This window comes from Herpailurus yagouaroundi, unplaced genomic scaffold, assembly GCF_014898765.1.
Source record: "Herpailurus yagouaroundi ecotype Mexico unplaced genomic scaffold, PumYag 139, whole genome shotgun sequence".
NCBI classification, from domain to species: domain Eukaryota; kingdom Metazoa; phylum Chordata; class Mammalia; order Carnivora; family Felidae; genus Herpailurus; species Herpailurus yagouaroundi.
The window spans coordinates 26,615,441-26,638,724 of NW_024412394.1; the positions used below are offsets into that span (position 1 = coordinate 26,615,441).

A 23,284-nucleotide genomic window follows, 5' to 3' on the forward strand; every position below is an offset into this window, starting at 1 on the left:
TAAAAAAAAAAAAAAAAGAATTATCCACTTTCAACTTGTTTTCAGTATGTTTATAATAGTATCAGAGACAGAGTTCACCTTTTGGCAAAGAGGAAAATGAAGAAGCCAAACAGGATGTGAGTCAAGCTATATATTAAGCAGCAGAAAGATTCAAATATAAGGAATTTTTAACTCGAAGGCATTTATAACAGAGTCTCTCTCTTATTAGGGGAAAGCACAAATCAGCATCTAAAATAAGGCAGATTTCAGATCAAATTCAAGAACATGGGTAATCAACAGCTACCCATTAAAATCTTCATTTATGCTGTGCTAGCCTTTATTTCCATAAGTAGTTGGACTTCTGTAGGACATACATTTGGATGGCTCAGAAGCTGCCACTGAATGGTCATGATTCCAGCCATTACTTCTTACTTCCTAAGAGCGTGCGTTTGGAAGAATGAAGCCAACTCTACTTTATGATCTCGTTTACTTCTAGCCTATGATATTTTCTTGGTTAAAAAAGTATATATATTTTTATCTAAAAAGAGAATGGCTCAGGCTTCTGTTTTTTGTGTACTTAGAATTTTTATACCCTGGATGTGTGGTAAAATACCTAGATGTAGTACTTTCCTATAAATGCACATGCGCGTAGCTGCTAAATGCTGTTTACGGTACTTTCTGCAAACTTCTGATGATCCTACCTAAAATATCCCCCAAACTCTGAAGGTTCACGTGACCGCAGGCTGAACGTCAGTGGCCTAATTTCAGCTTTGATTTCTGTAATGACTAATGCCTTATTTAAGGGAAAAGCAAAAACTCTGGTGTTTAATATATACATTAAGTACAACTGGAACCAGCTGTGTGTTCCTCTGAATGTATAACAGCAGTAATATTTTCTGAGATTAATTTCAGTAATTTTGTAATAGGTAATGCATTTTTAGATGTTCAAATAAAATGATGGAAAATGCCCTACTTTTAAGAGTATTATTAACTTGTGTTTTAAAATAATTTCTAAAAGGTAGTCGGGACAGAACTTATTGGAGTATTTGTATAAATGAAGTTAACCACCTGTAACTTTAAAAATGCTTAATTCCAAATTGGATTAACTGGGATTTGTAGATTACACTTTAAAATTCTCTTTTCCAAAGTGATCCAATTTCACTCCTATTCTCTATAGTTTGCTTTGAACGAATATATGCCATCGGGGAAAAAGAAAAGTAGGTTTGTGTTAGAGGAACATTTCGCTGATTGTATATAGTTTTAGAATCAAAATCAATTGTTCATTGTTTATTTTGTTCAACTTTAAATAAAATCATTATTCCATTGGCATGTTTTTCTTGACACTACTGACAGTGGTTAATGAAAAGATTAATGAAATAATGTACACATTTCATTAGAGAAAAAAATGTTTACTTTTGAAAAGTGGTTAAATGGTTTCTTTCTTTTCTTTTCCACCTCACTGATTTTCCAGCATTCTGTGCCAAAGCAATCCTGCCCTGGTTGACACATGTCAAGTCCTTGGTGTTATTATTAATGTCTTAAAAAGAAGTACAAAACTTTGATGCTTACTGTGTTAACAATGTTCCAATTGTCCTGGTTCATATATATATATATGAATGATATCTCTGTTTATACACACACACACGTATGTTATTTCTTTGTTTTAAATGCACAATATGCTGCATTTTTATGTTTTCTATCAGTTAGACAACAAGTCTAAGGTTTACAGTGTGAAGACCAAATAATTTATCATTCATAGGCATTGTGTACCCATACTTTAGGTAAGACATTATCTGTTGGGATACGTTCAGTTATAAAAACACAATGGAATGAAATAATTATAGTCTGTAATAAGATATTGTATATATTTCAAGCAAGTTATAATTACTGAATAAACAGTATAAATATATTAATTTCTATTTTCTTCTTAAAAGCAGTCCAGTAACTCCCTCAGATCTAAGATAAAAGAAATATAAATACTGTGATTCAAATTACAGACGTTTTCTGATTACTTTTGTCTTTATCTGAAAAGGTAAAGAGTTATCTTACTTTCCCTTATAGAAATAGTTCTCATCCTGTCTATTCCACATTGTTTCAATTAATTTCTTCCCAGATGCAAAGCTAGAAAATCTTATGCAGTTCCCTTTGCCATTAGGTGTGTTCACATGACTAAGTTCTAGCCAACAGAAGGCCAACAGAAGTGAGACATGCTACTTCTAGGACTTTCTCCATTAAACCATCCAACCATTTTCTGCCATGTTAACTGGAGAGTCATGTTTTCAGCCAAAAACATATGCCACATTGAAACTAAAAAACTTGAATAAAGTTGGATAAATGAACTCTACAAAGATGTGATCAGGATGTAGGAAAGCCACATGGGATAGTTTTGTTTTCCAGGACCACAACATAGTTAGTCTGATATCACTTCTGTATCTAAAGGGTACCAAGAAGAAAAGAGAAGAACCTAGAGGAGAAGGACAGCTGCCAGGAGCTGAGACCTTCACTAGAGAGAATGAGCCGGTCCCTGGGATACCACACAAGGCCAAGGGAACATACAGCTTGACATTAATTGCTTGCTTTTCGAATTTCCTGTCAGTGTTCCCCATTGACTATCTAATAGGAAGCCAGAGGACAAGGGAACTTATATTAGTTTGCTAGACCTGCCTCAACAAAGATGCACAAACCAGGTGGCTTAAATAAATGGAATGTACTGTTTCACAAATTTGCGGTCCTGAAGTCCAAGATCAAGGTGCCAGCAGGGTTCGTTCCTTCTGAGGGCTGTGAGAGAAGATTCTGTTCCAGCTCTCTCTCCCTCACTTGTAGATAGCAATCTTCTCCTTGTGACTTTACATTGTCTTCCAACTGTGTGTGTCTCTCTGTGTCCTAATTTCCTTTTTTCATAAGGATACTGGTCATATTGGATCAGGGCTCAATCTAATGACCTCAGTTCAACTTCATTACCTCTTTAAAGACTCTATCCCCAAATAGGTCCACATTCTGAGATACTGGAAGTTAGGACACCTAAATTCTATAGGAACACAATTCAACTTGTTACAGAGCCCATAATGTAATTTACACAGGTCAATTTTGAAAGACCTTCAGAGAAGAGACTGTAGAGTAGATCTGGAGAGGTGTAGAAATTCAGAGTCTATTGTATACTGTAGCTTAGCATAGCCTATTAAGAAAAGTGAATACTTCTTTGATCACATTACCTGTTCCCTTACTTAAAAATTCTCCAGTCAGTCTCTATTGCATATGATGTAGTTCACAGTTCTTACTGCAGCATTTGATGACCTACACGATCTGACTACCATTGCATCTGCAGACCTTATCCTCACTCTTTCCCACCTAACTGGTCTCAACTACACATTATTCCTTTTCTCTTTTGATACTATTCCCTAAGGAGCATCCTCCTATCATCATCTAATAGAAACAATGTCAGTATGGTGCAGGCTTTGTATCCAGTTGAAAAACATATTTGTTACATCATTTGAAAAAATACTTGTTAATGTGTGAGTTTCATTGGCATGTGTCCATCTTCTTAAGTCGCATTTACTATTCTTATATCCACTATGGTCTTTCTCAAAACTCACTATAATTTATTGTATATCCACATGACTAACCACTAACAGTAACTGGTAAATGATTCTCTTAAGTGTAACTGAAGATGTTCTCATTTGCTGTTTTATTTCATCTGTACAGCTCTCGGTGTAGGAGGTGTTTACGGCAAATCAAAGTTCCAAACCAACAAATTCTCCATGAGGTAGCTCCAGCACAACTGGTAGAGTTTGTACAATTTAGTTACAAATCAGGATGTAGACTAAGAGTGTAAGACTGAGACAGGAAATGAATGATTTTTTTAAAGGCAGGGATGTATTTTTAATTGATAGGCATGTAAAAAAAAACTTTTGGGGCACCTGGGTGGCTCAGTCGGTTAAGCGTCCGGCTTCAGCTCAGGTTGTGATCTCGCAGTTCGTGAGTTCAAGCCCCGCGTCTGGCTCTGTGCTGATGGCTCAGAGCCTGGAGCCTGCTTCAGATTCTGTGTCTCCTCCTTTGTCTCTGCCCCTCCCCTGCTCATGCTCTGTCTCTATCTCTCAAGAATAATAAATAAACTTAAAAAAAAAAAAAAACTTTTAAGGCCCATAACTGAGGGGTCAGAAGAGGCTAATTTATTTCTATCTTTGAATTCCAAATCCTCTCTCTCTCCAAGAATGAAGGTAAATATTAAGTAGGGCTTTAAAGGAAAAGTCCATTAAAATATATACATATATACATATATATTAAATACAAATCCTATAATACTATAATGTATTAATATACAATTATATCATGATATATAATAATAGATGCAATCATGTGATATATGCAATGATGTTTGTAACACAAGTAATGTGAGGTATATAATATAAAACATATATAATTATGGTAAATATACGAATAGACATGGATAAAGTGCTACATCACACTCTCAGATTTGGGTTTGCCTGAAAATATATGCACCACTATCTTAGATTATCTCAGCTCCTTATGTTTCAATACATCTACAGTATTCAGGAGTGGAGTAACAAATGTACACCTATTTGTATTTCTTTTTCTTCTTGATATACTATATGCTGTTGTTCACTAGCCTAATATCACTGCATGGTCCCATTTTCACTTTCCCTTCTTTCATTAAAAGATGAGCAACAGCTATAGCTAATTTCCTACTAAAAACTAAAATAGTTTTTAGTATATGTGCTCCTTAGTATCTTTATTATGCCAGTGTATATTTCACCTGATTTAAAAATTCCGTATTTTCCTTCCTGCTTTTGTTAAGTTAAGCAATCCACGCTTCTTTTTTTAAAAGGGGCATGCTGCTCTGCAGAACATCTTGTCTTTCCTTGTTCTAAAAAATAATGAGCTCAGTTACTTTTTCTTGGAGGATATTTGTTTCACTCTTTGTAAGAGTACTTCATCATGGTCTGAGTGAAACCTTGCTATTCTTTTTCTTATATTTCCATAAGAGCATTTGAGGAAAGATGCTTCTCCTATATTCATATTCAAGGGTAATGTCATTCAAGAGAAACAACATAAAAGAGTGTAGAGCTGGGAGTGAAATGTGCAACTACCATTTATCTTTACTTTAAAGAGTATATTAATGGTTAAAAAAAATTATTGGCGACAGCATTCTTGAACTGAGTTAAACTTAAAGATAGATTTTCCCCTTTTACCTCTAGAAGTATATTTTAAAGGTACAGGAAAATAAAATTAATGGAACCCCACTCTTGTTCTTTATAGATGATAATTGCAGACAAAAGCATATTTGTATAAATTTCCCATTACTTCAAATAAATCAAAAACTTGTGAAGAGATATTTCTGAATTTAGAGAACTTAGACCAGATACAGACAGATTATCAACTACTTCTTGATAAAAATTAAAAGCAACAAATTGTAGGTAAGTTGCAAAAAAGTCATAGAACATAGAAAGTGATTTTTTAGTTGTTAAATACCTTTAAAAGTTACTTGTGACGAGGAGAGTGAAAAGTATGTGTTCTTGGGATTTTTAAATGTTTTACATTTAATGTTTCTTTCATTTAAAATGTTTTTAAATATTTTTTTTTTATTTTTGAGAGAGAGAGAGTGAGTGAGTCAGGCACAGAAAGCGAGGGAGACACAGAACCCAAAGCAGGCTCCAGGCTCTGAGCTGTCAGCACAGAGCCCAAGCGGGGCTTGAATTCATGAACTGTGAAATCACGACCTGAGCTGAAGTCAGACGCTTAGCCTACTGAGTCACCCAGGTGCCCCTTAATGCTTCTTTTAAAGAAGATTTTAAATAGTATGTTGTCACTTTTAAAACACTGACTGGACATATTATAGTAGAAAATAATGATCAGGTTAGAAGGCAGAGGGTCATGGTTCTAATCTTGCCCTCCGTTAAAAAGAAAACCACAGGCTAAAAATGGTGTCACTTAGGCCAAGTCAGCAAAGAGTTACTACCTAAACTAACTGCAGTTTTAACCCCTTGGAATATAACCTTTAACCAGTCAACATGTAATTCTTGATCAATACTAGGAAATTTACTGATAGACCCTTTCTATTCCTCTTTGGAGGGTAACCTTGCCTAAACAATGTATTCCTTGTTAATAAATTCCTCTTTTTAATGCCCTCTCTCTGCCTTTAAAAATCTTTCTTTTGTTTGGGGCTCCTGGGTGACTAGCAGGTTGAGTATTCGACTCTTGATTTCAGCACGGGTCATGATCCCAGGATCATGGGATTGGGACCCGTGTCAGGCTCTGTGCTGAGTGTGAAGCCTGCTTAAGATTCTCTCTCTCCCCCTCTCTATCGCTCTCACCAGCTCACAGGTGCACTTGATCTCTCTAAAAGAAAAAATAATTATTTTGTTTACCTCCAGCAGAAATCCTCTCTACTTGCTAGAGGGGATGCTGCTCAACTCAAGAATCATTTAATAAGGCCAAACAGATCTTCAAATTTACTCAGCTGAATATTTTTTTAACACTTCCTACTGTGTAACAATGTGATCTAGAGGAAGATGTCTACCTTCTCTGAGCCTCAGTTTTCAAATATGCAAAATGAGTGTTATGGACTGAATTATGTCCCCTGCAAAATTCATATGTTGAAGTCCTAACCCCCAGTGCTTCAGAATGTGACTATATTTGAAGATGGGGTTTTTAAAGAGGTAGGAAATTAAAATGAGATGATTGATGTCTTTATACGAAGAGGAATTTAGGATACAGATATACACCAAGGAAAATGATGTGAAGACACAGAGAGAAGACAGCCATCTACAAGACAAGGAGAGAGCCCTCTAAAGAACCAAACCTGCTGACACCTTGATCTCAGCCTTCCAGCCTCCAAAATTGTGAGAAAATCAATTTCTGTTGCTTAAGCAGCCAATCTGTGGTACTTGTTATGGCAGCCTGACCAAACCAATATAATGGGCTTTATCAATCTCACTATGATTACATACAGTTATATGCTGTTTAATGTGTGTGAATTCTGTTCTTACATTAATCCTTCATTGGGCAGGTTATTTAAAATTCTTATCTTCATCTTATCTTGAATATACAGTTCTTTTAGGGTTAAGAGAACAAATTATTTATGTTTCTACAGCATGGATCAAAGGGTCTATACCTTAAAATTTATTCATAGGTTTGGAATAAGAGCAGCCTTGGAATTGTGCCATTTTTTCAAAACTATGTCTTTTCCTGTATTTAATCTATCTCTCCATTTTATATCCGGAAAATGTACATAATAATTAGAATTGTTCTTAACAATAAATAAATTCACATATGTTACAAATTTACCACATTGACACATTATCGGTGCCTAATAAACTTTAAGTATGATTACTGTATCCTCAATGATTTTTTTAACTCTTTTGCAACATACCCCAGGCCAAAAATGGTTCTCACATCACTTCTTATCTGTCTTTGTTTCGTCCAGGGGCTAAAATATGTCTTTTACAACTTATTTTTACTGCTGCCCTAATGCTCATATACCTGCTTTCCTTCCAGATGATGGTAGTCTCTCCCTGCCCAGGAAAATTGTTATCTCGGCTAAGATGGAATTTACCAAAGTGCATTGCCCCCAGTGTTAACTATTCAAGAGGTTAAAATGCTAAAAAAATATATTAAAGGATTCTGTGCTTATATTTTGAGTTAAGCAAAGAAAGTAAGACCTTACTAAATGTATCTTAGAGGTCTTAAAAAGCTCCTGTGTATTTTGAGCAGTTAAAGGTGGTATATGTCATGTAGCCTTTCCTCAATTTAGTTGACAATAGATTGTTTTTTGGTCAGTTTTCTAAAAGATATGAAATTCTTGGAAGACAGAATTTGCAAAGTTCTGGCTGAAAGAGGGTTCAACACCCTTAAAACTTTCCAAATAACTTCTTGCCTCATCCCTGTTTTAGCCTTTTTGCTTTCCTTTTTATTGGATTTAAATAGATAATTATTATTACTAAATAATCAGCTATTGTTGTAACCAAATAACGTATTTTAGTCTCCATACTGAATTAGGCCTGTGGTATGTGTTTTAAAGTACCATTTAAGTAAAAAACAATAGTAGAGGGAGGCAAAACACATAACACAAAGGTATTAATTCTATATTAAAAAATAAGCTTTGCCGTAAGTCAAGGAAGGATAATTAAGGGAAAACATCATTTTCACTTATCCAGATAGGCAAAATTATACCTGATGTTGGTGAGAGTTTTGGGATAGAGTCACCTTCAAACACAGCTTTTGGGAATAGAGCAATAAATTTTCGTTATTCTATCTTGACTATGGTATAATGAATCATTTTAAATTTCTTCTTTATGTTTTTCTGGATGTTCCAAATTTTCCACAGTGAATATGTTTAACTTTGCTTATCAAAAGAAATACCACTTTATTTGCTTTTCATGATTTCTCTAATTTGAAAATAATATGAAGGTTTAATGACTTCTTTGTAAAGCTGCTTATATAATTTCATAGATAATATAACCCCTTTAACATTCTTTCCTCAGCACTATTTTAAGGACATAGAGAAAAGGCAAAATGGCTTGATAAACATTAATTCACATTCAAGTGCATATGAATATCTCAGATATCAGGATACTCGGATAACCTCGACTTTAAAGGGCAAAAACAACATCCAGAGGAACAGTCTCTGTTACTTATAATATTGGTAAGTCTACAAGAAAATAGATATATATTACCTGATAAACAGTGTATACTTTTGTCCATCATCCACTTTAATGGTAGTGTTAATGCTTTTCAATTTTGCTTCACCAGCACAGAAAAAGTGGTACTATAAGAAAAAAAAAGTTTCCTTCAGTTTCTCACAACGAAATTGACACATATTTGCATTAGACTTAGAATTTACCAATAGTTTTTATATTGCTTTGGAGACAGTGTCTGAAAATTAAGAGAAGTGACAGTTCAAGGTATACAACTAATAAAGTGTATAATTAAAATAAATAAATGTATAAGTATTATATACATATACATGCATCATCTATGTGTACATGCACACATACACACAGACACTTCTAGTTTCTGTTCCAATATTCTGAGGAACATGGTTGAGAAAGGCAGCTTTTTCTGCTAGCAGAAAGTGAGTATTATTAGCAAGCTTCCTTACATACTACCAATTGAGCAACGTGAAGAATAGTGAATACAATGTAGAGGGTGATGTTAAAGTCCAAGGAAGGAAACATTGAAGATTATGGAGGTTAACCATTTATTCTAACCTTCCTGAGGCTAGAGGGGGGTCTTTGTAGGGTTACTACTAATTGAGCCAAGTTATATTTTAAAAGGGGGCAGATCGTGTCTCTAACAGGTACATTCGATCAGGACTCCCTGAGAATTCCACAGGTAGGATTCAGTGACCTATTCACCCTCTTCACAGCATATGTCTGCATGTATATTAGTTATAGTACAGCTATACTTTCCCAGAAAGGGGCTTATCATATCAGCAAGAAATGAAAAACCCACATATACGTTAAAGAAACACAGCTGCATGGTCTTGCATAATTCCTGTGCATCTAGCTATATTTAAGTTGATATACCTAAAACCCACGTTGGGTCCAAAGATAAATATTATGCTATATATTTTAATTTTATGATAGATTACAAAAGATTGCAAAAGATTCCTTAAAAAATTATCTACTACAAGTTGGCTTTAAGAAATATGTTAAATAGTATATTTAAATGTTAATGATAAAATGATAAAATGTTAATAATTCCCTTTTATCTCCAAAGCTGTCAAACGAATATAAAATATTTAATGGATCATTCTATTATTTTTACTTGAATCTTTTTATTATAAATAGCTCCTTTATGACATATACAGATATATACGTCACATATATGTCATATATATGTGACATATATAGACACATATATCTATATGACATATATAGACATATATAATATATTATATTATATTATATTATATTATATTATATTATATTATATTATATTAATAAAAGCTACTATTTATTGAGTGATTACTTGGGTGTCACAGAGTTTTAAAACATTTTATAAGTATCAACTGATTCCTTCCTTACAATACAAAATAAAAAACAAAACTCTATGAAGTAGGAACTATTCTTTTATTAGCTCCATTATTCAGAGATGTAAACTAAAGTGAAGTGATTTGCTGCTAGCCAGGGAGGCACAGTGATTTGCAACACAGACAGTAAGTCTGGTGTCAGGTATTTGAGTCGCAACAATGGATATTATGTATGTACTTAACTTCCTTGTTATTAGAAAGAGCCAGTAAAGTGTTTTTAAAAGCTATTTCAAAAACTAAAAATAAAAATTAAGTTTCATATTATTAAACTTTCCTAAAACTTGTGATTTCCTAAAAAGATGGACTAACAATTCTGCATTTCTAGAATAGGTCTTAGATTATGATCACTGCAAAAGTTCAACCATAAATATGTCTTTTTGTGAAAATTGTAATGTAAATGCATTCCCCATATGATTATACTTTTAAAATAGATGAAGAAATTGGAGCATAGTCTCACAAATCATAGTGGAACAAGGAAAATCTTAAAATCATGAAGACAGAGTAACACTGAAATTTCCTTTAAATCATTGCAAGGAAGCAGTGATGTGAGCAGAACGAACATGAATTTTGGATTTATACAACAAAGTAAAAATTCCTTATCTACCATTCTTAAAGGAGTCCTAAGAGCATGTGTAATACTGAACTCTGTGAGAAGCCTCGCTTGTGTGCATGATTTTTGCAAAATGCAGAGAGAAAATATCTAACCTTCACATTTGATTCATGTCCCAGACATCCTTCTACATGTTTATATGCATTTACTTATTTACTCATTGTATTACATTTACTCCCCAACATTTATTCATTTATTAACTTGAGCTTCACAACAATCTTTATTACCTTCATTTTACAAGTGAGTAAATTTAAGCACAAAGTGCTTAAGTGACTTGCAAGTTCTCAAAGCTCCTAAGTAGCAGAGCTGGGCTCCAAACTCTGACTCCAGAGATGACGATCTTAATACATTTCTTAAGATGGAGCCTTATACATAATTTCAATTCAGTAAATGATAGTAATTATTATTACAGACATGAGTATATATCCTTTGTCATAAAACCTGAAGTAAAGAAATTCTACAAGTCTTTTCTCTCATTATGATTTTATAATTTCTCAATGTCTTGATTCAACCTATTGTGAATTTATTTTTATCCATCTGAAAGTGAAAGGAGTCTCCATTCATCATTTCATAAAATATTTCACCCACAATCCTGCAAGTCTCTGGTAGTTCCTCATAATGTCTATGGAGATGTCCACAGTGGTGAGAAAAACGAACTAGCTGAGATAGACACTCAGTTAATGGGAGTTTGCAGCAGAAAATTGTGCTGAGGGGAAACATTTTGAACATGACCAATGATCAATATTATGTGTGTTTTATTATTTTTTTATATTTGGTCTCCATATTTTTATGCTTATTATAAGAATAATGGAAAACGTTGGTCTTAGTTGAGGAAAATGCTGTAGAGCAGGGATCAGCAAACTTGAAGATAAGACTGATGTCTGATGATTCATTACTGTGTTCTATTTGTTACAGAATTCTATTTTCTTACTCCTGTTTCACCTGTTCCTATCATTATCTGTAATCAATTAGAAGCAATATGAGGAAAATAAAGTGTGTTTTGTTTACCACTGAATCCTCAGAACCAATGACAAAGTGATTGATGATAGATAAATGTTTAACAAATGAGTGAACAAATACATGAATGAGTAAAAATATTACCACTACCAATGCCTACATCTGGCTGATATTTATTAATATCAGACTTCGTAGTAAATTACATATTATGTGTTGTATTACTTAAGAAAGATGAACATTTAGAGAAAGTCAAACTGGTATAACGTGACTTATTTAAATTATAACTATTTCATGGAAATTCACATATTTAATCACATCATAAAAGAAACGATAGATAAAAATACAGTGTTATATTGAATATTTTAGGCTATGTTGAGTTAATTACTTTATTGCAGTGATGATTTGGATGGCTTCCTTAATCTGGGTATTTACCACAGGAATAGGAGTTGATGGGTTATGATAGAACAGTACTGAAAAAAGAGCATACACTTTCAACTCAAAGTCAGCCTTATAATTTAGTGTTTATTAGCTGTGTGATCTTGGAATTTTAATTTTTTTTTAATGTTTATATTTGAAAGAGAGAGATGCAAGCAGGGAAGAGGCAGAGAGAGAGAGAGAAGGAGACACAGAATTTAAAACAAGCTCCAGGCTCCAAGCTGTCAGCAAAGAGCCCAATGCTGGACTTGAACTTGGGAATAGTGAGATCAGAGCTTAAGTCAGATGCTTAACTGACTGAGCCACCCATGTGCCCCTGATCTTGGACTTTTAAAAGAAGTTGTTATAAAGACTACCAAGTGTTAAATCCATGATCTCAAACTTTTTGATCTCAACATCTCTTTGTGCTCTTAAAAATTATTGAGGACCTCAAAGAGTTTTTGTTTACTGGGTTATACTTATCAATATTTATAATATTAAAATTAAAACAAACATTTTTAAAATACAAAAATGTGGAAGTACACATTGCATTAGTGATCAGAAAGATGACATCATCACATGCCATGCAGCCTCTGGAAAACTCCACTGTATATTTATGAGAATGACAGTAAAAAAAGGCAAATAACAGTATCATTAAGATAGCTTTTCCTTAAGGATCCTCTGAAAAAATCTTTGGGCTCCCCAGATCACATATTCCACTAAAGCTACAAAAAATGGTAGCAGTTACTATCACTGGGATATTGGGAAACATAATAACAGAAAAAGGTTAAAAATAAAGAGAAAAGAAGAGAATGATAGCTATTCAAAGTATATACTATTTTGAAATATAAATACTGAATATGAAAAAATTACAAAAACAGAACACACAGCCTAGTGGTGATTATAAAAGACATATTTTAGATAAAATTTTATTTTGACAATAACCACTAAAAGAATCAGACTTTCTAAAATTCCTTTAAATGAAATAAATATAATGACTTACCTTTAAAGTACCATTTTCAATAAATAATTGAATAAAAAACTCATCAACTGAATTTGAGTCTTGCTTGATATACAGCAGGAGTCCATAGGAGTTGAAGGTATGAAATTCTAGTGATACGTTACTTTGTGGACTTAACAACACATTCCGAAATTCTAGATAGGAATCTCCATAATAACAAATACATCTGAAATCTGTGGAGTCTGAAAGAAAATACAATTTAGATTGGAATTGAATGTTCAATAGTTGGGTTTCATATTAACATTAGCATATCTTCTAAAGTGGCTCATACATGACTATTTTCTGCCTGTTACAAACCCGGGTACCTGTTTCCTTTGCCATAGTCACAGTGGTTTGTCATAATTTCTATGAATTGGGGGCTTTACGATCAAATCTCACTGGATGTCTAGGTGATTAATCTTCAACAGGGCATTCACTTCCATTTTACGTTACAGGTCAACAGAAATAGGAACATTTTCTAATGATGTCCTTATTCATTGTATATACATGACGGTATCAAATTTTGATTTATGTCAGTCATTACTGTTAATTTGATTGTGTGGCTTTTGAGGGCCAACAGACTATCTAGAATAAAGGAACTGTCATCCTTCTGTAGCAACACTTTTACCCGAACTTCTTTAAAAATCATCACTTGCATGTTATCTTTCTTTTTCTCATCTTCTGAATATTTTAATTAGCCTCAATCTTTTTATTTTTTATTAAAAAAATTTTAACGTTTATTTATTATTGAGAGACAGAGAAAGAGACAGAGCATGAACATGGAAGGGGCAGAGAGAGGAGACACAGAATGCGAAGCAGGCTCCAGGCTCTGAGTTGCCAGCACAGAGCCTGACACAAGGCTCGAACTCACAAACTGCAAGATCATGACCTGAGTTGAAGTTGGACACTTAACCAACTGAGGCACCCAGGCACCCCAATTAGCCTCAATCTTTTAAATGAAACATAGACATTTTGAGCAAAATACTTTGAAAATTTGCATTTCTTAAATTTATAAATATATGATTAATGAAACAGCTTTTTTCTCTGGATAAGATACTTTATATTATTAAAAGTTACTTTTGTTTGATAAAAACTTGACTGATTGATGATATTTTTGTAATAATGGATATGAGTTATCTGCTTTCACTTCTTTCCTTCTGCTCCTCCTTCTGTGATACACACACACACAAACTCCCTTTGAAACTTCTAAATTGGGGAGAAAGAGCCAAGATGGCAGAATAGCATGGAAGTTTTATGTGTGTCTCACATCCATGAAATACAGCCAGACCAACATTAAACCATCCTACACACCTAGAAAACTGATTGGAAGATTAACACAACAATCTGCACAACCTGAACCACAGAATTCAGCAGGTACGCGACACGAAGAGCTGAACTTGGGAAGCAAGAAGCCGCAAAATGAATTCACCCCAAAAGAAAGAGCACAAAGAAACGACAGCCAGGGATTTAACCAACACAGATACAAGCAAGATATCTGAACCAGAATTTAGAATCACGATAATATGAAAACTAGCTGGAGTCAAATATAGGCCAGACTCCCTTTCTGCAAAAATTAAAGATGTAAAAAAAAACACCCAGAATGAAATTAAAAATGCTATAACTGAGCTGCAATCATGGATGGATGCAGCGGCGGCAAGGATGGACAAAGCAGAACAGAGAATCAGTGATAAAGAGGACAAACTTATAGAGAATAACGAAGAAGAAAAAAGAGAGATTAAGGCAAAAGAGCACAATTTAAGAATTAGAGAAATCAGTGACTCATTAAAAAGGAACAACACCAGAATCACAGGGGTCCCAGAGGAGGAAGAGAGAGAAATAGGGGTAAAAGGGTTATGTGAGCAAATCATAGCGGAAAACTTTCCTAACCTGGGGAAAGACACAGACATCAAAATCCAGGAAGCACAGAGGACTCCCATTAGAATCCACAAAAACCGACCATCAACAAGGCATATCATAGTCAAATTCACAAAATACTCAGGCAAGGAGAGAATCATGAAAGCAGCAGGGAAAAAAAGTCCCTAACCTACAAGGGAAGACAGATCAGGTTCGCAGCAGACCTACCACAAACGCTTGGCAGGCCAGGAAGGAGTGGCGGGATATATCCAGTGTGCTGAATCAGAAAAATATGCAGCCAAGAATTCTTTATCCAGCAAGGCTGTCATTCAAAACAGAAGGAGAGATAAAAAGTTTCCCAGACAAACAAAAATTAAAAGAGTTTATGACCACTAAACCAGCCCTGCAAGAAATTTTAAGGAGGAACTCTCTGAGGGGAGAGTACATACATGTGTATATACATATATGTACATATACATATGTATGTTACATATGTGTATATATGTATATGTACATATATGTATATATGTATATGTACATATATGTATGTATATATATCTATATATGTATATATATCTATATATGTATATATACAATTATTTATATATAATTTAGATATATATAATTATTTAGATATCTATATCTATCTATATCTATATATCTATACCTATCTATATCTATATATGTATATTTAGATATATATAATTATTTAGATATATAATTATTTAGATATATATAATTATTATATATATACTTATATATATAATATATAAATAAATACCAAAAGCAACAAAGGATTAGAAAGAACCAGAGAACACCACCAGAAACTCCAACTCTACAAGGATCATAATGGCAATAAATTCATATCTTTCAGTACTCACTCTAAACATCAATGTTCCAATCAAAAGACATAGGGTAACAGAATAGATAAGAAAATAAGATCCATCTATATGCCGTTTATAAGAGACCAGTTTAGACCTAAAGAGATGTACAGATTGAAAATAAGGGAATGGAGAACCATCTATCATGTTAATGGTCAACAAAAGAAAGCCGGAGTAGCCATACTTATATCAGACAATCTAGACTTTAAAATACTGTATCAAGAGATGCAGAAGGGCATTATATCATAATCAAGGGGTCTATAGAACAAGAAGACCTAACAATTGTAAGCATTTATGTGCCAAATGTGGGAGAACACAAATATATAAATCAATTAATCACAAACATAAAGAAACTCATCGACAGTAATACCATAATAGTAGACTTCAACACCCCACTCACATCAATGGACAGATCATCTAATCAAAAAATCAACAAGAAAACAATGGCTTTGAATGACACACTGGACCAGATGGGCTTATATTCAGAACATTTCATCCTAAAGCAGCAGAATATACATTCTTCTCCAGTGCACATGGAATGTTCTCCAGAATAGACCATATACTGGGACACAAATCAGCCCTAAGTAAGTTCAAAAAGATTGAGATCATACTGTGCATATTTTCAGACCACAATGCTATCAAACTTGAAATCAACCACAAGAAAAAATTTGGAAAGGTAGCAAATACTTGGAGACTGAAGAACATCCTACCAAAGAATGAATGGGCTAACCAAGAAGTTAAAGAGGAAATTAAAAAGTATATGGAAGTCAATGAAAATGATAGCACCACAACCCAAAACCTCTGGGAAGCAGCAAAGGCAGTCATAAGAGGAAAGTATATAGCAATACATGCCTTCCTAAAGAAGGAAGAAAGATCTCAGATACACAACCTAACCTTACGCCTTAAGGAGCTGGAAAAAGAACAGCAAATAAAACCCAAAACCAGCAGAAGACAGGAAATAATAAAGATCAGAGCAGAAATTAATGCTATTGAAACCAAAAAAACAGAACAGATCAATGAAACCAGAAGCTGGTTCTTTGAAAGAATTAACAAAATTGATAAACCACTAGCCAGTTTGATCAAGAAGAAGAAGGAAAGGACCCAAATAAGTACAATCAAGAATGAAACAAGAAAGATCACAACCAACACAACAGAAAAAAAAAAAAAACAATAATTAGAGAATATTATGAGCAATTATATGCCAATGAGCAATCTGGAAGAAATGGACAAATTCCTAGAAACATATATGCTACCAAAACTGAAACAGGAAGAAATAGAAAATTTGAACAGACCCATAACCAGTAAGGAAATCGAATTAGTAATCAAAAATCTGCCAAAAAACAAGAGTCCAGGACCAGATGGCTTTCCAGGGAATTCTACCACACATTTAACGAAGAGTTAACACCTATTCTGTTGAAGGTGTCCAAAAAATAGAAAAGAAAGAAAACTTCCAAACTCTTTCTATGAAGCCAGCATTACTTTGATTCCAAAACCAGACAGAGACCCCACTAAAAAGGAGAACTATAGACCAATTTCCCTGATGAACATGGATGCAAAAATCCTCAACAAGATATTAGCCAACCAGGTCCAACAATACATTACAAAAATTATTCACCAGACCAAGCGGGATTTACACCTGGGATGAAGGGCTGGTTCAATATCCGCAAAACAATTAACGTGATTCATCACATCAATAAAAGAAAGGATAAGAACCATATGATCCTCTCAATAGATGCAGAGAAAACATTTGACAAAATGCAACATCCTTTCTTGATAAAAAAAAACCCTCAAGAATGTAGGGATAGAAAGATCATACCTCGAGATCATAAAAGCCATATATGAATGACCCAATGCTAATATCATCCTCAATGGGGAAAAACTGAGAGCTTTCCCCTTAAGGTCAGGAATAAGACAGGGATGTCCACTCTCACCACTGTTATTCAACATAGGATTATAAGTCTTAGCCTCTGCAATCAGACAACACAAAGAAATAAAAGGCATCCAAATCGGCCAGGTGGAGGTCAAACTTTCATTCTTTGCAGATGACATGATACTCTATATGGAAAACCCAAAAGATTCCACCAAATAACTGCTAGAACTGATTCATGAATTCAGCAAAGTTGCAGGATATAAAATCAGTGCACAGAAATCAGTTGCATTCCTATACACCAACAATGAAGCGACAGAAAGAGAAATCAAGGAATCGATCCGATTTACAGTTCCACTATAAACCATAAAACAACCATAAAATACCTACAAATAAATCTAACCAAAGAGGTGAAAAATCTATACACTGAAAACTATAGAAAGCTTATCAAAGAAATTGAAGAAGACACAAAGAAATGGAAAAAGATTCCATGCTCTTGGATAGGAAGAACAAATATTGTTAAAATGTCGATACTACCCAAGGCAATCTACATATTGAATGCAATCCTTATCAAAGTAACACCAGCATTCTTCACAGAACTAGAACAAATAATCCTAAAATTGGTATGGAACCAGAAAATACCCCGAATAGCCAAAGCAATCTTGAAAAAGACCAAAGCAGGAGGCATCACAATCCCAGACTTCAAACTATACTACAAAGCTGTAATCATCAAGACAGTATGATATTGGCACAAGAACAGACACTCAGATCAAAGGAATAGAATAGAGAACACAGAAATGGACCCACAAACGTATGGCCAACTAATCTTTGACAAAGGGAAAGAATATCCAATGGAATAAAGACAGTCTCTTCAGCAAGTGGTGCTGGGAAAACTGGACACCGACATGCAGAAGAATAAACCTGGACCAGTTTCTCACACCATACACAAAAATAAACTCAAAATGGATGAAAGACCTCAGTGTAAGACAGGAAGCCATCAAAATCCTCGAGGAGAAAGCAGGCAAACCCTCTTCGATCTTGGCCTCAGCAACTTCTTACTCAACACGTCTCCAGAGGCAAGTGAAACAAAAGCAAAAATGAACTACTGGGATCTCATCAAAATAAAAAGCTTCTGCACAGCAAAGGAAACAATCAGCAAAACTAAAAGGCAACCGACAGAATGGGAGAAGATATGTGCAAATCACATATCAGATGAAGGGTTAGTATCCAAAATCTACAAAGAACTTATCAAACTCAACACCCAAAAAACAAATAATCCAGTGAAGAAATGGGTGAAAGACATGATAGACACTTCTCCAAAGAAGGCATCCAGATGGCCAACCAACACATGAAAAAATGTTCAACATCACTCATCATCAGGGAAATACAAATCAAAACCACAATGAGATACCACCTCACACCTGTCAGAATGGCTAACATTAATAACTCCAGCAACAACAGATGTTGGCGAGGATGTGGAAAAAGAGGATCTCTTTTGCATTGCTGGTGGGAATGCAAACTGGTGCAGCTGCTCTGGAAAACAGTATGGAGGTTCCTCAAAAAACTAAAAATAGAACTACCCCATAACCCAGCAATTGCACTACTAGGCATTTATCCACGGGATACAGGTGTGCTGTTTCGAAGGGACACATGCACCCCCACGTTTATACCAGCACTATCAACAATAGCCAAAGTATGGAAAGAGCCCAAATGTCCATCGATGGATAAATGGATAAAGAAGATGTGGTATACGTATATAATGGAGTATTACTCGGCAATCAAAAAGAATGAAATCTTGCCATTTGCAACTATGTGGATGGAACTCGAGGGTATTATGCTAAGTGAAATTAGTCCGAGAAAGACAAAAATCATATGACTTCACTATATGAGGACTTTAAGAGACAAAACAGATGAACATAAAGTAAGGGAAATAAAAATAATATAAAAACAGGGAGGGGGACAAAACAGAAGAGACTCATAAATATGGAAAACAAACTGAGGGTTCCTGGAGGGGTTGTAGGAGGGGGGATGGGCTAAATGGGTAAGGGGCATTAAGGGATCTACTCCTGAAATCACTGCTTCACTATATGCTAACTAATTTGGATGTAAATTTTAAAAAATAAAAAATAAAGTTAAAAAAACCTTCTAAATTGGTTATTCTTTTATAATTAATACAAAAAATTATTAAGTTTTATTTTGCTGTCCACCATAGGATAATATTTTTTTTAAATCTGTACTTTAAATCTTTTATAGTTTATATTCTATGTGGAGTATTTTTTTTTTAATTTTCAATAGAGCTTTAGAAATATTCATTGTGTTAAATCTTCAAACTTGTAAAACACTCTGAGGAAATAATTAGCTAAACCTCAAAGAATGTCTTCCAGAAAACATGTGTACTTTTTAGACATAAAAGCATATGAGTTTTTTTTTAAATAAATTCATTAGTGAAAGTGGCTCAAAGACTGAAAATATTAACAATGTTCTTCCAATTTTTACATCCTAATTGCTTTAGTTGTTATGTGAAATAGATATTTATTCCCTGTAGATTTTAATGATGATGTTGAATGCATAGTACGATAAAATTTCACATATTAAATAATTTGAAAAAGGTTTCAGCCATTTACTTGAATAAATTAGGAATGGAGAGAAACATCCATTTGATTTAAAGTTCAAAATGTGAAAGAGCAGAAACTATTTTCAGACAAAAACTAATATTACAACATGAACAGACCCAAAATTGGAGAAATGAAGAAACTACTATTTATTTTTGAGCACTTTGGAAAGATATAGTTCAACTGAGAATAGCAAACTCAAAAATTCTTTCAATTTATTATTTTTTGTTTTTTTATGGAGTAATTTTTAACACTTAAGTGGCTTTGTCATCATGTGATAAGTGCTTTATACAAAAAGCCACACATGCATCTATTTGTAAGCCACATGAGGTCAAGAGCCACATACATTTGTTTCATCATTTTATCCCAAGTTTTTAGTCTATCCCTGATTTTCTTAAGCATGTGAAACCTTACTATCTCTTATAGAAATTATAACTGTTTTCGTTTAAATGTGGTTGGAAAATTTTATTGTTATTTTAAAAATCAGGAAATATTTTATATAGAGTATGTGACCATATTTCTAGTGTTTCTATTAACAGTTATGGATATAGATTTTTTTACATTAGCAAAAATATTAATCCAATAAAAAAGTGGTGATAGTAAGCACAGAAGAGATTTTTTTTTTTTAATTTTTTTTTTCAACGTTTATTTATTTTTGGGACAGAGAGAGACAGAGCATGAACGGGGGAGGGGCAGAGAGAGAGGGAGACACAGAATCACAAACAAGCTCCAGGCTCTGAGCCATCAGCCCAGAGACCGACGCGGGGCTCGAACTCACGGACCGCGAGATCGTGACCTGGCTGAAGTCGGACGCTTAACCGACTGCGCCACCCAGGTGCCCCCAGAAGAGCTTTATTAAGAAAGATAAGTGTAGAGACTATTACCAGTAATGATGAGCTAGAATAAAATAGTAATGTCATACATTTTACATTATCTAGAATTAAATCATAAGTTCCTGCCTTTCAGTTTTCATTTTTCCAAATAGGAAGAATCTTTATCTGAATTCTATGTCCTCATATTATAATTACAACTTTGAATGAGTTTGTATGCCTTTGGTATATATAACCAGAAAACCCAATTCAAAGTAACTTCAGCAATAAAGAAATTCAATGGCTTAAGTAAAAGGAAGTTCAAAAATAGGGTGGGCTTTCAGTTGGATGACTTTCACATGGACTCTTAAAAGCTCAGCTGGTTCCTCATAAGAGACCTACATTTCCTTTGCCTCTCCATTCTACTATTCACATGGTAAGCTTTAATCTGAGATTTGTTTCTCTTCTGATTCTAACATGGTGGCCAGTGGTGGTTTAAATGACATACGTCCACATTTGTGTCCAATCACTCAGTTTCTTATATTTTCAAGAGATGAAGCACTCAGTTTCTTGATTTTCAAGAGAGGAAGAATTTTCCAAGTGTAGAATAAACCTTTGCTAGCAGTTAACTGGCTAGAACTGGTCACAGATGAAGCTTTCCACTGGAAGAATAGGGTGAGTTTCTACTGAGACCTGCAGGAGGCGGGGGTGTTAACAGTGAACAACATTGGTATTCTGCTGGAAAGAATACAAGTGTTTCCTGAGATTCATGCCTTATTTCCTGGCTAATAGTAGTTGATTGCCAGATTCAAAGACTCAAAGTGCTCTATTACATGTCCAAGCTAGAACCCTTTCATCTCCAACTTCCTTTGCTTCTTCCTTGGGTAAGGTAGTTCCTGACTTCATTTCTAACAGCACATGTTTGGTGTAAGGATGAGTCTAGCCACACACACACACACACACACACACACACTATATATATATATATATATATATATATATATATACACACACACACACACACACACACACACACACACACACATACATATATACATATATTTTATGTTGCTAGGTAGACAGTTGCCAAAACTTGTTTGACATCTAAAAATTTGCATAGTGACCCATAGCCATTCCCACTGAATGAAGAAGATAAAGGAAATTTTAAAGTAGTTTTAGTGAAAAATCATAAGCCAATAACCCTGCCCTCCTCTACTGCACAAAGAAGAATTTTAAATATATTAGAACAGAACTAACATATTTTAGAAGAATATAATAATACAGACTGTGAGGCATACATAAATATTTAAGTTAGAACAAACAAAACTCATGTGTATAATAATCAATTATTTGATAAGTTGTAAACAAATACTCCAACAGCATGTTTTCCTTTTAATGAAAAACAATTTTAAAAAGTATAGGATCCTCAATTTGAGACAATTTTTGGTTTCTTTCTTGGTTAGTAGATCACAAAATACAAAATAGATTTTAAATAACAGACTCATTTTCATAGTTAGAGTTCTATATACAAAATTAAATGTCAAAGTTGGAATCTTAAGTAGAAAACTGAATACCAAGCTTATCTACAAGATGGTTTGATAATGACTCTATGATTGAATAGTATAAAGACATGTACTATTTAATTCTACTTCCAATAAATTATTATCAATATCAGTATAAACCATGAATAATCATTCAAAGAAAAAGTGATAATATATTGCTTTCTGGAGTATGTATTGCTAACTAAATGTTAAATAATTCACAATTAAAATGCAAAAAGGCATTTTACTTATTTCATATATCTTTGAAGTAATAAGGGAAGAAAATAATAGTGGATATTTGTGATATGTGTATATATGCAAAGTTTTCTATTAAATTAACTATTAATGTGAGAAAAGACTATATGTATAACACTTAAATACAATTCATATAGGAAGATACACTAGACTGTTTATTAAGAAACACTGAGTCTTGGGGTGCCTGGGTGGCTCAGTCGGTTAAGCATCCCACTTTGGCTCAGGTTATGATCCCGTGGTTAGTGACTTTGAGCCCCACATGGGGCTCTGTCCAGATAGTTCAGAGCCTGAAGCCTGCTTCGGATTCTGTGTCTCCTTCTCTCTCTACCCCTCCCCACTCACGCTCTGTGTCTCTCTCAAAAAATGAATAAACAAAAAAAAAATTAAGAGGAAATGAAATACTGAGTCTTGATTCTTCTACCAGTAATCAAATCAGACACCATGTATTAGCTAC

At 34.0% G+C, this 23,284-nt stretch overlaps 1 protein-coding gene across 1 annotated transcript in view; it reads right to left on the reverse strand.

The window, feature by feature from the left end:
• The window catches only part of LOC121029631 (protein eyes shut homolog), a 790,730-nt gene that overhangs the window by 612,873 nt on the left and 154,573 nt on the right, over positions 1–23,284 (reverse strand). Inside the window, exons 4-5 of the mRNA XM_040473865.1 lie at positions 13,015–13,214; positions 8,673–8,764 (exon numbers count right to left, since the gene is read on the reverse strand). Of these exons, the coding sequence (XP_040329799.1) occupies positions 8,673–8,764; positions 13,015–13,214 (292 nt within the window). The remainder of the gene's footprint in view (positions 1–8,672; positions 8,765–13,014; positions 13,215–23,284) is intronic.